Here is a 13,673-nt window from a genome sequence, read left to right as displayed (position 1 = left end):
ACATGGATTTTACCAATAACCAGCAAAGCAGCAGCAGGTGATTTTTTTATCCCGCAAAAATGTATGCGACGTGGAAGAATCAACATACAATGGTTATTCAGACTCATCCCAAACAAACGGACTAAAATCCAAGGAACCCCGCAAATTTTGCAGCAGAATGCATGTAGTAAACATTAATTTTGAACCCTGCAAATTCATGTTTCATTTTGTAGTATGCAAGTAAACACATGGAGCCACGCCCCAAATTCAAGGACACTCATGGCCTCTTGTTGCCAACACCAGTAGCAATCCGTTACCAGAATTAATCTACAACTGATGGTGTTTCAGGTCTCACCAAAAATCCATTCAGGTTATTCGATCAATCAATCCCGACAGAAGCAAAATCGTGTGTACGACACCTCGCTCACTCAGCTACTACTGAGCAGCTCCCATGGTGGCACCGCCCCGCCTCGCCATGCGAACGCAAGCCTCGAACCTCTTGACCGCCTCGGCGCACTTGAGCGGGTCCTGCACGTTGCTCCTGTAGCACTCGGCGCAGCCCGCCCTCTCGTCGGTGCATGGCGAGGGGTTCTGGTAGGGCAGCTTGAACTCCTTGTCATGCAGCTCCTTGGCCCTCTTGGTAAGCTCCTCGCGCATCGCCGCCTCCTTCTTCTGCAGCTTCTCCAGCACCTTCTCGCTCTCCGCCACCACGGCGCGTATGGCTTCCACCACCTGGATTGCAGGAGACGGTGGTGGAGGAGCAGGGGTCACTGGTAGGTACATGGGTGGCGGAAAAGGCAAAACAGGAGCAGGGCTGCTCTTGGGTTCAGTTGGAACTTCCCTGCCATTGTCCTGAGGCTCCTCTGGTTGCTCCACCACCTTCTTCGGCCTGGGTTTCCTGGTCCTCCTTTTCACCTGCTTCTCGTCATCGCGCGCGAGCTGCTCGATCAAGCTGGTGCTTATCCGGATTGTGTAGTCACCCATGGCAGACAAGAATCCTGAAACAGCATCACGAGGAAAAGTGACGGATTAACAGCAAGATTTAAGAAGGTTAATTCAAGCAAACAAAGGTCTCAAGCACGATAAACAAAATGAATTGCTGGGCCCTATACTGAATGAATGGTGTGCATTAACAGCATAATCGCACAAATCCTGAACACGCAAGCTTTCCAGTTCAAAAATTGAAGGCCTCATGGATGCCTGTTAAATAACAGAATGATTAATATCTGGGCTCTACACTGAATATTACATTAACACATGAGGGCATGCCATCCACAGTTGTAGAATACTTTCCAGTTAAAAAGTCAAGGATCTATTAGCATGGCCACAATTTCATTTGTCAATCTTTTATTATATCCTAATAAAGAATAAAGGAACATGTACAAAGTAAAAAAAAACTGATTTTTTGGAACATTCAGGAAACAGCAGAGCTCCCGGCTGCTCTAACAGAACGCAAATATTAGCCCATACTTACTGAGGGGTGCATGAATTTCTGATTGGGAAATATACTGACTGAGTGCTTTTACTACTTAGTACTCCACCATGGAAGGGAAAGGCGGCAAACAGTTCCATCAGTAACAAACTGGATGGATGAATGGATTGGAGATGAAGAAATATGCGGGCGAGTTTCAAAAGAAATTTTCCTGGCCACCCCCTCTGGTAATTTTGGCTAAGGGTTCAACCTACCTAGCCGGCCAGATCACAAACTGTTGAGGTGCATCTGATTAATTCATATTTTATTCAAGTATTTTGTAAATAATCCCACTCAAATTATGGGGGTAACATTCTTTCTTTAATCAAACAGACAAGCACATCTTCGTAAAATTCCTCTTAACAACAAAATCGCACAACCAGTTCGAATATTGAAGACCTCATGAAAGCATGTTAAACAACATAACAAAACAAATATCTGGGCTCTAAACTGAATTCTACATTGACAACATGAGGGCATCCACAGTTGCAGAGTACTTTTCAGTTAAAAGGTCAGGGATCTATTAGCAGGATCCCTGATGGTTGAGATCCATCTTTCTGGTTGTGAAAGATTGCAGGTTTTGTTCAGTTGTGGTACATCCTTCACGTTTCCAAAACTGAAGGTGCTTACACTAGAGCATTTATTGGATTTTGAGAGATGGTGGGAAATAAATGAGGCACAAGAAGAACAGATAATATTTCCTCTGCTTGAGAAGTTGTTTATTCGGCATTGTGGAAAGCTGATAGCATTACCTGAAGCACCATTGCTTGGAGAACCAAGTCGTGGAGGTAATAGACTGGTATGCACACCATTTTCTCTGCTTGAGAACTTGTTTATTTGGTATTGTGGAAAGCTGGTACCATTGCGTGAAGCACCACTGGTTCATGAAAGTTGTAGTGGAGGTTATAGGTTGGTACAGTCAGCATTTCCTGCTCTAAAGGTACTTGCATTGGAAGACTTGGGGAGTTTTCAGAAATGGGATGCTGCTGTCGAAGGAGAACCGATATTGTTTCCTCAGCTTGAGACACTATCAGTTCAGAAATGCCCAAAGCTAGTAGATTTACCCGAAGCACCAAAACTCAGTGTACTAGTAATTGAAGATGGCAAGCAAGAGGTGTTCCATTTTGTAGACAGGTATTTATCTTCATTGACCAATCTGACACTGAGGCTAGAACACAGAGAAACAACATCAGAGGCTGAATGCACTTCAATTGTACCTGTGGACAGCAAAGAGAAATGGAACCAGAAATCCCCTCTTACAGTTCTGGAGTTAGGATGCTGCAACTCATTCTTTGGACCAGGTGCACTAGAGCCGTGGGACTATTTTGTACACCTTGAAAAGTTGGAAATTGATAGATGTGATGTGCTCGTCCACTGGCCAGAGAATGTGTTCCAAAGCTTGGTATCCTTGAGGACATTACTGATTAGAAACTGCAAAAATCTGACTGGATATGCACAAGCTCCTCTTGAGCCGTTGGCGTCTGAAAGGAGTCAGCACCCGAGAGGTCTGGAGTCTCTTTGCTTAAGAAACTGCCCAAGTTTAGTAGAGATGTTCAACGTCCCGGCATCTCTCAAGAAAATGACTATTGGTGGGTGCATTAAGCTTGAGTCCATATTCGGCAAGCAACAGGGCATGGCAGAGTTAGTCCAAGTATCTTCTAGCAGTGAGGCAATCATGCCTGCAACTGTATCAGAGTTGCCATCCACACCCATGAATCACTTTTGTCCATGCCTAGAAGATCTATGCTTATCAGCATGTGGAAGCTTACCAGCGGTTCTAAATCTGCCTCCATCCTTAAAGACCTTAGAAATGGATCGTTGTAGTAGTATTCAAGTCCTATCATGCCAGCTGGGTGGGCTCCAGAAACCAGAAGCCACTACCTCCAGAAGCAGAAGTCCTATCATGCCACAGCCACTAGCAGCAGCAACAGCACCAGCTGCAAGAGAGCATTTACTTCCTCCCCATCTCGAATATCTAACAATACTGAACTGTGCTGGCATGTTGGGTGGGACTCTCCGTCTGCCTGCACCCCTCAAGAGACTGTTCATTATGGGCAACAGTGGGCTGACATCGCTGGAGTGTCTGTCGGGAGAGCACCCCCCATCGCTGGAATCCCTTTGGCTTGAAAGATGCAGTACCCTGGCATCCCTGCCGAATGAGCCGCAAGTATACAGGTCTCTCTGGTCTCTTGAAATTACAGGCTGCCCTGCTATAAAGAAGCTCCCTAGATGCCTGCAGCAGCAACTGGGCAGCATCAAACGCAAATGGCTAGATGCCCGTTATGAAGGTATGCTTGCAGCACGTCCTTCTATCTTGGCCACATTTAATAAACAGATGCAGTCATCCATTCCATCCCTTGTACATAATGGTCAACACGTTTGCAAAAGTTTCTTCTCCATTATTTGAATGCCATCATGCTATACATTATGATATAACACATTAGTTTGTACAAGTTTTTTTTTCTGACATCGCTTGTGGTATGTGCAGTAACGGAATTCAAACCATTGAAACCGAAGACATGGAAGGAAATACCGAGGCTAGTCCGTGAGCGGAGGCAGGCCTGCCGGAGCTGAAGCTGAAGGTCATTCAGCTTCTATTCAATGACAGGCCTGATCCCTGATTGTTGCACTGCTCTGCTAGGGGAATGGCCTGTGATTGCTTCTACAAGACAACTGTGCCGCAGTCGCTCTCCATCGAGAACTTCTTGGATGATGATAACAAGATGAATTTTTTTTACCCCAACATTTATACAAGGTTCAATAATTTTTATCCACTCAGACATGGATTTTTTTATCAACCACTCAGACATGGATTTTACCAATAACCAGCAAAGCAGCAGCAGGTGATTTTTTTATCCCGCAAAAATGTATGCGACGTGGAAGAATCAACATACAATGGTTATTCAGACTCATCCCAAACAAACGGACTAAAATCCAAGGAACCCCGCAAATTTTGCAGCAGAATGCATGTAGTAAACATTAATTTTGAACCCTGCAAATTCATGTTTCATTTTGTAGTATGCAAGTAAACACATGGAGCCACGCCCCAAATTCAAGGACACTCATGGCCTCTTGTTGCCAACACCAGTAGCAATCCGTTACCAGAATTAATCTACAACTGATGGTGTTTCAGGTCTCACCAAAAATCCATTCAGGTTATTCGATCAATCAATCCCGACAGAAGCAAAATCGTGTGTACGACACCTCGCTCACTCAGCTACTACTGAGCAGCTCCCATGGTGGCACCGCCCCGCCTCGCCATGCGAACGCAAGCCTCGAACCTCTTGACCGCCTCGGCGCACTTGAGCGGGTCCTGCACGTTGCTCCTGTAGCACTCGGCGCAGCCCGCCCTCTCGTCGGTGCATGGCGAGGGGTTCTGGTAGGGCAGCTTGAACTCCTTGTCATGCAGCTCCTTGGCCCTCTTGGTAAGCTCCTCGCGCATCGCCGCCTCCTTCTTCTGCAGCTTCTCCAGCACCTTCTCGCTCTCCGCCACCACGGCGCGTATGGCTTCCACCACCTGGATTGCAGGAGACGGTGGTGGAGGAGCAGGGGTCACTGGTAGGTACATGGGTGGCGGAAAAGGCAAAACAGGAGCAGGGCTGCTCTTGGGTTCAGTTGGAACTTCCCTGCCATTGTCCTGAGGCTCCTCTGGTTGCTCCACCACCTTCTTCGGCCTGGGTTTCCTGGTCCTCCTTTTCACCTGCTTCTCGTCATCGCGCGCGAGCTGCTCGATCAAGCTGGTGCTTATCCGGATTGTGTAGTCACCCATGGCAGACAAGAATCCTGAAACAGCATCACGAGGAAAAGTGACGGATTAACAGCAAGATTTAAGAAGGTTAATTCAAGCAAACAAAGGTCTCAAGCACGATAAACAAAATGAATTGCTGGGCCCTATACTGAATGAATGGTGTGCATTAACAGCATAATCGCACAAATCCTGAACACGCAAGCTTTCCAGTTCAAAAATTGAAGGCCTCATGGATGCCTGTTAAATAACAGAATGATTAATATCTGGGCTCTACACTGAATATTACATTAACACATGAGGGCATGCCATCCACAGTTGTAGAATACTTTCCAGTTAAAAAGTCAAGGATCTATTAGCATGGCCACAATTTCATTTGTCAATCTTTTATTATATCCTAATAAAGAATAAAGGAACATGTACAAAGTAAAAAAAAACTGATTTTTTGGAACATTCAGGAAACAGCAGAGCTCCCGGCTGCTCTAACAGAACGCAAATATTAGCCCATACTTACTGAGGGGTGCATGAATTTCTGATTGGGAAATATACTGACTGAGTGCTTTTACTACTTAGTACTCCACCATGGAAGGGAAAGGCGGCAAACAGTTCCATCAGTAACAAACTGGATGGATGAATGGATTGGAGATGAAGAAATATGCGGGCGAGTTTCAAAAGAAATTTTCCTGGCCACCCCCTCTGGTAATTTTGGCTAAGGGTTCAACCTACCTAGCCGGCCAGATCACAAACTGTTGAGGTGCATCTGATTAATTCATATTTTATTCAAGTATTTTGTAAATAATCCCACTCAAATTATGGGGGTAACATTCTTTCTTTAATCAAACAGACAAGCACATCTTCGTAAAATTCCTCTTAACAACAAAATCGCACAACCAGTTCGAATATTGAAGACCTCATGAAAGCATGTTAAACAACATAACAAAACAAATATCTGGGCTCTAAACTGAATTCTACATTGACAACATGAGGGCATCCACAGTTGCAGAGTACTTTTCAGTTAAAAGGTCAGGGATCTATTAGCAGGATCACCATTTTATTTTTCAACCTTCTATATCATAAGCGAACATGTACAAAGTAAGAAATAGAAACTGGATGTTCTGCAACATTAAAGAAACAGCTGTTCTACTGGCTGCTATTACAGAAGCAAATACTAGCCCATACTGATTCAGGGGTAGGAACCGACTGCTCGTAGTATTATAGTACACCGTGGAAGGGAAAGGCAGCAAACAGAACCCTCAGCAACAGACTGAATGGATAAATGGATTGGAGGTGAAGAAGGATCTGGATGAGTTTCCACAGCAATGTATCCCGTTAAAGGTACCCCACACACAGGAACTTTCATGGCAGCTCGATGACACTCATGCCTGAGGAGAAAGGATACCAGATTTGGCCAACAGTGGAGAATATGTCCAGAACATATCGGTCTCTCTCTTTTCATTGTTGGCTTTGTTGCTCATGCCCCTGTAATTGGGTGGAAGGGTTCTATATCTAAAGATTAAAGACGGCCAGCCTAGCCAGCCATGGCACAAACTGTTGGGGGGGTGCAAATCCTCATATTTTAGTTGGGTATTTTCTTAACGATTCTCTCAACATATGGAGTAACGTCGTTAATCAAACAGACCAACAAATCTTCCTACAATTCCTTCCCAGGTGAGACTTGTTTGCACAACAGTTCTCAACACTATTTAGATGCATTATTTATCCACGGAGCTCTACACAGATTTTTACAGATGAACAAACATCACATAGCGAATATAACGAACCAGGTGGATAATTTGGTTTCTATGTGTACAAGGGTGAAAAAATTATTTGTCATTGCACCTCTACAGAGTTTATTACAGGTAAACAAACATCAAGTCCTATCTAATACAGTCGGATGAACAATCTGGGCTCTGCTTACGTACATAGGTCTGCAGAAACAGACAAGCAGGCATCTGAACATAGCAAATTTAAGCTATCTCGCTACAGCATTGTGTGTAAAATAAAAGATAAAAGTGCATAAATAAATTGATGACAACTCCAAGCTTGTAGATAGCCAGACGGGGACAGAAACATTGGCCAGAGCAGAGCCCAAGACGAAGCTGTTGGATATCAACGATCCAGCAAACAAGCGCACAATGTAGCATGATGGAGTAATTTGGGCAATCTGCCTGGCCTCTTCCATACAGCTATACGTACCGCCTTGAGGCATCATCGATTTATCTGCATCGTCCCTGAGGCTCCAGGGACGGGGGCGGAAGTAATCCCCAAATTTGGCTCCCTGATCGATCCCCAAATCCCTAGAATCCCGTGGCGGAACACATGGGCGCCCGCCCGATGGAGCGCCATGGCGGCCCTGCCTACCTAGTAGCGCCTACGCGCGCTGCCGCCGGGGGGGCGAGACCGGCCTCGCACGGGGGAGATCCGGGCCGGATTCGATCCGGCTCGGCTCGGCTCTTCACGGCGGAAGGTCGTACGTGAGCGAGAGATCGAAGCGCGATCCAAGCAGAGCTGGGGATTCCTTACCGGGAGGAGGAAGGGGGCGGCTGCTCGCCTTCGAGGCGGTGGTCCGGTGGAGGAGGCGGCGAGACGCTTCGGGACGGGCGGGCGGGCGGACGGGCGGACGGACAGGAGGAGGAGCAGCAGACGGTTGACGCGGCTGAATCCTACCGACCAAGAAAACCCACGGTGGTATAAATATATAAAATATAAAAAAGAAACTTTTTAGAAATTCATATACTCATGATATAGATATATAAAAAATAAAATTACAAGAACAACCCTGGTGAAGTAGTAGTTACAAACAGATACATATCCGATGGCTCGCCCTCCCCTAACTCCAGACTTGTCCACTTCGACGTAATAAGTGAGTCGTTATATTTACGGCGGGTGAGGCATGAAGATCTGCTAGACGATGGGAACCACGCCGTTAACTTGGAGAAGCTCAGAAGCAGATGAAAGCCGGCCCCGCAAAAAAAGCAGATGAAGGTCGGATGAGTAGACCCCACCCCACAGCGACCCTAAACACGCTGACACGGGTTTTTATTGACGAGACAGCCACTACCGTCATCGACGAAGGTGGAACCACCACAATTGGCGAACCCCAACACCTCCACCTCCTCACCCACACATAGCTCAATGGATCATATTTGAAGGAACCAACCATATGCCTCTATAGGGACGCGACCGAATCTATCATCACCTACATCGCTCCAGATGAATGACAAGAGGATTCCAAAACCTCACAAACTAGACCATAACTCTTCATTAGCATGAAGATTCCCTCGGCGCCGAAACCAGCCACTGAAGTCTGGAGGCGAGAAACACATACGAAATCAACCCGCTAGGATGATGGGATGGGTGGTGAATAATTTTGTGCAATCTTTTGTGCATAGCTATGAATCTAAATGAATTTGCCATTTTATATACTTGTGATGTAAGAGAAGTTGCAGAGAGTATGTACAGCTTTGGGTCAGATGCTCAGTTGCACATTTCTAAAAGTAAAATTGTACTCCCTCCTATCCCGAGTTAAACGCAGCCTCTATACAATGTCATGTCATTTTTAAAATATGTAATTACCATTTTCTTTTAAAAATGACAATTTCTTGGTCATGCCATTTTTAAAATATGTACTCCCTCCATCCCATAATGTAAGACGTTTACATTATGGGACGGAGGGAGTAATTACCATTTTCTTTTAAAACGTCAATTTCTTGTCAATTCCAAAAGAGGGGCTACCCCCATAAATAAAAGGGAATGCTATCTAGCAACAGTACCCCGCTATTGCAGTCCTAAATAAAATGTTTAATGGGAACTGGTCAACCAAAAATAATATCATTAGGTTTCTAATGTAAAATATTTCATGATGACTGTAATAGGTACTCCCTCTGCTCACTTTTATAACTTTTATAAGACGTTTATTTAGATAATTCAGACAACACACACAATAGTTCAATGTCAGCTGTCCAAAACATCTTACAAACGGAGGGAGTATATATTTCTTTCTTATTTACCGTCATATCGATATTTAACGCATCGGAGAACATCACCAAAATTTCAGAACGAATGGAGTAACAAATTCTATAACTTGTTTCCAGTGTAAGGTAGATGAAACCTGGAAGCAGCAGCAAAGAAACAATTAAAGAGAATGTATGCTGGCAATGTCAAAGGATAATCCACCACAAGTTCACAGCCCATTTGTATGTCCTACACTAACGAAGACAGTACTCATACCATAGAATGCTAACCGAGTCACACAACCCAGCGAGGTTTCTAATCGAATTCGCAAACATCACCGCATCCACTCATCCTCCCTACCACTTGACAAAGTAAAACGAATCTCCAATGCGATTCCACGGAGATACTCATACAAGCTTTTGATACTAGCACGGCTTTGTTCAGTTCATCGCCGCCATCCTCATTCTGACTTTGTTCCGTTTGTTGTTGGCTTGTTTGCCGAGTGGAACTTCCTCCCGTCCTCAACAGCTTCCCTGTCGTCACGACCGACAAACACGAATGAGTAAAACAAAAGCAGAGCATAGAAGTTCCTCCGTCATTTTCGACTGGTACACGTTTTTTCCTCTCTTTTTTACTACCTGAATGCCTTCACGAGCTCTTTGTTCTCCGGCTCGAGCTGCACCCCCTCGTAGAACGCATTCGCGGCTTCCTCGAACCTCTGTCGGTGTAGCCACACAACACAACAAGAGTAGTCTTGAGTCATCAGGTATGCTTATGTAGCCGCGCAAAGAGAAAAAGAAACAAGGACAGCAGGGAACAAGTGTCCAGTTGCTGTGCTTCTCTGTGACAAACTTGCAGAAGGCGCAGCGCGGCGCCTTCCCTGAAGCAAGCTTTCGCCCAGTCTGGTTTCAGTGCTCGGCATGCTCTCGCGTCCTCCAGGGCACGCTCACCTTGCCCTGCCCGCAGCCAACAAAGGCTTCTGTTCGAAAGCAACGCGGGGTCATTCGGGTCGAATTCAATGGCCTGAAATGCAGTTCCGTTCAGTTGTGATGACTCTCAATGTAGTACTCCCTCCGTCCCGAATTAGTTGTCTTAGATTTGTCTAGATATGGACGTATCTAGACGCGTTTTAGTGTTAGATACGTCTGTATCTAGACAAATCTAAGACAACTAATTTGGGATGGAGGTAATATAATCTACTAAACTTACAACACTTGATAAATGAAAGCTGGCTAGCTTGGGATTGCATCCATACCGAGATGGCATGTGAACTTACAACTAAAGTTCTAGTCATCTACTTTTTGTCCACCACAAGAGCTTTCGAAAAAAACGATTCTTACCTGTGTATATGCATCCACTGCTACTAGGAAGTCTTTTCTTCTGAATGCATCATCACCTCTCGATTTGGCTTCCAATGATCTCTTTTTCGCCTCAGGTGACACCTGCATGGCATTTGTTTAGGCGAGTAAAACTTGTGCAGTGAAAATCAACAGTTGAATTTTTCAAGTCGACTATTATTATAATAGATACTAGATTCCTTAATTTTTATAAAAAAAGCATATACGATAATGGCGCACCTCAACGGGTTGTCGTCTCTGTAAACTGGCTGACTCATTTTCTTGCGCCTGTAGAATGTATGCAGATGTCAAAGTTGACAGAATTTGCAAAGTAAAGAGGTTTCATGAACATACGAGGATATAAAAAGTTCAAGTGGCACCTTTTCCTCTTCCATTTTAGATGACACGTATTTTACTATACCATCAACAGTCCAATTCGAGACACCTGGGATTGGAGATGTCAATGGTAAAAGATGTTCAACGACTTCAAGGTTATCCCTTAAAGCAGCAACCTCTATTGGCTTAAATCCATCCTGCAGGAAAGAAAGAAGGAAAAGGTAATCAACAGTTAGATTCACTGGTTTAGGCAATGTTGCTTTAAATAACTACTACCCAGGAAGAATAAGTTTAGAAATGGAATATTACTATTTTCCACACTTTTGTCTGCATAAATAAGACAGTCAAAGGCAATTGGACGGTCTAGCTAAAATGAATGCAGAGTCACCATGATTACACACGATGGGTACTATGAATAAAATAAATTATGGCATCACCACACTTGGCAAGTTACATGAAGTACTCAGACATGGTGACTTACATCGTCAGAGGTATTTGGGTCACCTCCAGCTTGAAGCAAACATTTGATCATTTCAAGATTTCCACTGTCTGCAGCGATATGCAATGGGGTTGCTCCACCAGCAGTGACATTTGGGTTTGCACCTGCCTATGTTGCACATTATTAAGTTAATTATTAAACAAATATATAAAACAATGTTGTGTATTACTATATCAATGCAGAAACAGAAGTAAAATGGCAACAATAAAACTAGAATAAACATTTGAATCTTTTCCTTCGACTTTGTACGCTTGTATACACATTACCACTTGCATTGCAGTAATAAAGAAATATTATACTTATTTCCAATTCATGTGCATGTTTGCCAAATTCCCAAGGCACAAACAACATTGTCTAACAGGGAAAACAGAGCATCCAGTAACCAAAAATAAGCAATGACATCTATGTGACGAAAATGAACCAAATCAAACAAATCCTTTACTCGTCCAATCATGTACCTGGATTAGAACCTCCAAGCATGGGAGGGAACCAGCAGCAACAGCAGACAACAGCGAAGTGATACCATCAGCAGTTTCAGTGTCCGGCTGCAAAAGCAAGGTTTATAAGAACTAGTTTTGAGTACAAAAGTTGCTGAAACCCACCTAACTAAATTGAATTCATACACAAAACCTCAGTAAATTAATTCATGCTGCAGGTTTTTGCTGCCCACAGTTATAAATTTAGGAGTAAATGTTGTCCAAATCTTATTAAAGATGCTGGAGAATGACATGGCAGCATGTTACAGTAACAGGCCTATCCCCTATAGCATGGTTAAAGACAGTTGCTGCTTTAGTTAATTAATGGCTAAAATCACCACATAGTCAGGAGTATTGCACTGAACCTTGGCACTGAATAACTTTTTTTTCGAAAAGGTGGCACTGAAAAACTGAAAACTCAGATTAACAAATTGGCGGAGAGAACGCATAGACCAGCAACTACCTTAGCATTGTGTTCAAGCAGAAGCTTGACCGCGTCTTGCTGCCCATGACCAGCAGCCCAAACAAGGGGAGTGCCGGACTCACTTTCGGATTCGACATCAACTCCCTTGCCAAGCAAAATCTTCATAATCTCTATGTGTCCTGTAATAACAAGAAAAATCAACGCCACACGTTTGTTCAGATATTCTCCCCACTTCAACATACAGAATTATCGATCAGCATCATGAGTCGGTAATCGACAATACACAGAGCACCACCATTAGGCACAGCATCATCGTTACCTATCCCTGCAGCATGATGCAGTGCCGTGGCTCCCATGTTAGATGCGACGGAAGGATCGGCCCCGCGGCCGAGCAGGTACTCCACCGTCTCCAGGCGGCCCTGCCGGGCGGCATGGATGAGTGGAGTCTCACCTGCACAATTGATTTTAGATAATATATGTATCACTACCATACCAAGTATAAATTGAATTGCACACACACATAATGAATCAGAGCAATACAAAGAGAAAGTGAGAATCGCCGCATCATGGCATGGGGTTAGGGAGTGAGGGGCACCATTACCATCGTCGTCCTTGGGGTCGACGGGGAGGCGGAGCTGCTCGACGAGGAACTTGCAGACCTCGGTCTGTCCCTCCCGCGCGGCGAAGTGCAGCGCGGTGCGCTTGTTGGCGTCCCGCACGCCGGCGGCCACCGCGGCCGCGCCCTTCCCCTCCTCGTCGAGCGCGGACCCGAACTCTGCACCACCACAACCAACAACAACAAAACCAAAGCTTAGCAGGTGAACAAGCCGTGCCGGGCGGCGACGGGGTGAGCGGGGCGGGAGCGGGGGACCTACTCCGGAGGGCCTCGAGATCGCCGGAGCACGCGGCCTCCAGGAAGCCCTGCACCTTGCTCCGAGCTGCAGCAGCGAACCAGATTGAGATTGGGTGGGAGATGGCGAGAGATCTTTGCTTACGAAGGAGAGGAGAGGTAGGCGCGTGTACCTGAGAGGGCGTCGGCGGCGTCGGCCATGGGAGCCGGAGACGGAGGTGGGGAAGAAGGGGAGAAGGTTCTAGAAGCTTCCGGAGGCGGCGGGGTTCAGAGCTTGTGTGAGAAACCTATGTGACGAAGACGATTGCTACCGTGGAGGAAGTAGGCCAGGTGGCTCTGGAAGCTTGGAGGCCCATCTTTGCTGATCCGGCCCGTTTGTAAGGCCCGGCCCACCGATGCCCATTTTCCTATGCAATAATGCTAAAAAAATTGTGTAAAAAAATATACTGGAAGAAACCAGAATAATTCCCTTACCCTAAAAAATATGTCAATTTATTTTTTTGTAAAAGGAAAATGTGCTAAATAACTTATCTTATAAGCCGAATATAAGAAGCTTACGAACGGAGCCGATGGCTCGACGATACCTCTCTTTATGGGTTGTT

At 45.2% G+C, this 13,673-nt stretch overlaps 4 protein-coding genes across 6 annotated transcripts; 1 reads left to right on the top strand and 3 right to left on the bottom strand.

Moving 5' to 3' along the window:
* Nucleotides 1-162: 162 nt before the first annotated feature.
* LOC123184696 (uncharacterized) lies at nt 163-1,951 on the bottom strand. Its single transcript, XM_044596778.1, has one exon. It carries the CDS (start codon nt 961-963, stop codon nt 415-417), a length of 549 nt encoding a protein of 182 aa, XP_044452713.1. The 5' UTR covers nt 964-1,951; the 3' UTR covers nt 163-414.
* Nucleotides 1,952-1,973: 22 nt separating this feature from the next.
* LOC732708 (uncharacterized) lies at nt 1,974-4,316 on the top strand. Its single transcript, XM_044596761.1, has 2 exons — nt 1,974-3,738; nt 3,939-4,316. The coding sequence occupies exons 1-2, from the start codon at nt 1,989-1,991 to the stop codon at nt 4,022-4,024; spliced, it is 1,836 nt and encodes a 611-aa protein (XP_044452696.1). The 5' UTR covers nt 1,974-1,988; the 3' UTR covers nt 4,025-4,316.
* A 102-nt stretch (nt 4,317-4,418) lies between these two features.
* On the bottom strand, nt 4,419-7,854 carry LOC123184685 (uncharacterized). The gene is made up of 2 exons (XM_044596770.1): nt 7,719-7,854; nt 4,419-5,233 (listed from the first exon to the last, which is right to left on the bottom strand). Exon 2 carries the CDS (start codon nt 5,217-5,219, stop codon nt 4,671-4,673), a length of 549 nt encoding a protein of 182 aa, XP_044452705.1. The 5' UTR covers nt 5,220-5,233; nt 7,719-7,854; the 3' UTR covers nt 4,419-4,670.
* Nucleotides 7,855-9,307: 1,453 nt separating this feature from the next.
* On the bottom strand, nt 9,308-13,428 carry LOC123184616 (26S proteasome non-ATPase regulatory subunit 10-like). 3 transcript variants are annotated; one of them, XM_044596712.1, is made up of 13 exons: nt 13,245-13,428; nt 13,097-13,159; nt 12,823-12,996; nt 12,541-12,672; nt 12,261-12,400; nt 11,780-11,866; nt 11,304-11,429; nt 10,867-11,019; nt 10,727-10,774; nt 10,490-10,591; nt 10,002-10,172; nt 9,788-9,867; nt 9,308-9,682 (listed from the first exon to the last, which is right to left on the bottom strand). In XM_044596712.1, the coding sequence occupies exons 1-13, from the start codon at nt 13,270-13,272 to the stop codon at nt 9,610-9,612; spliced, it is 1,377 nt and encodes a 458-aa protein (XP_044452647.1). In that variant the 5' UTR covers nt 13,273-13,428; the 3' UTR covers nt 9,308-9,609. The 3 variants fall into 3 exon arrangements, with proteins under 3 accessions (XP_044452647.1, XP_044452653.1, XP_044452660.1); XM_044596718.1 differs by having other exon boundaries at nt 10,100-10,172; XM_044596725.1 differs by having other exon boundaries at nt 10,100-10,128.
* Nucleotides 13,429-13,673: the final 245 nt, after the last annotated feature.

The sequence above is a fragment of the Triticum aestivum genome, chromosome 1A (genome assembly GCF_018294505.1).
Source record: "Triticum aestivum cultivar Chinese Spring chromosome 1A, IWGSC CS RefSeq v2.1, whole genome shotgun sequence".
Classification (NCBI taxonomy): Eukaryota; Viridiplantae; Streptophyta; class Magnoliopsida; order Poales; family Poaceae; genus Triticum; species Triticum aestivum.
Note: the sequence above shows the minus strand (reverse complement) of the source record. Positions and strands in the feature narration are given on the sequence as shown.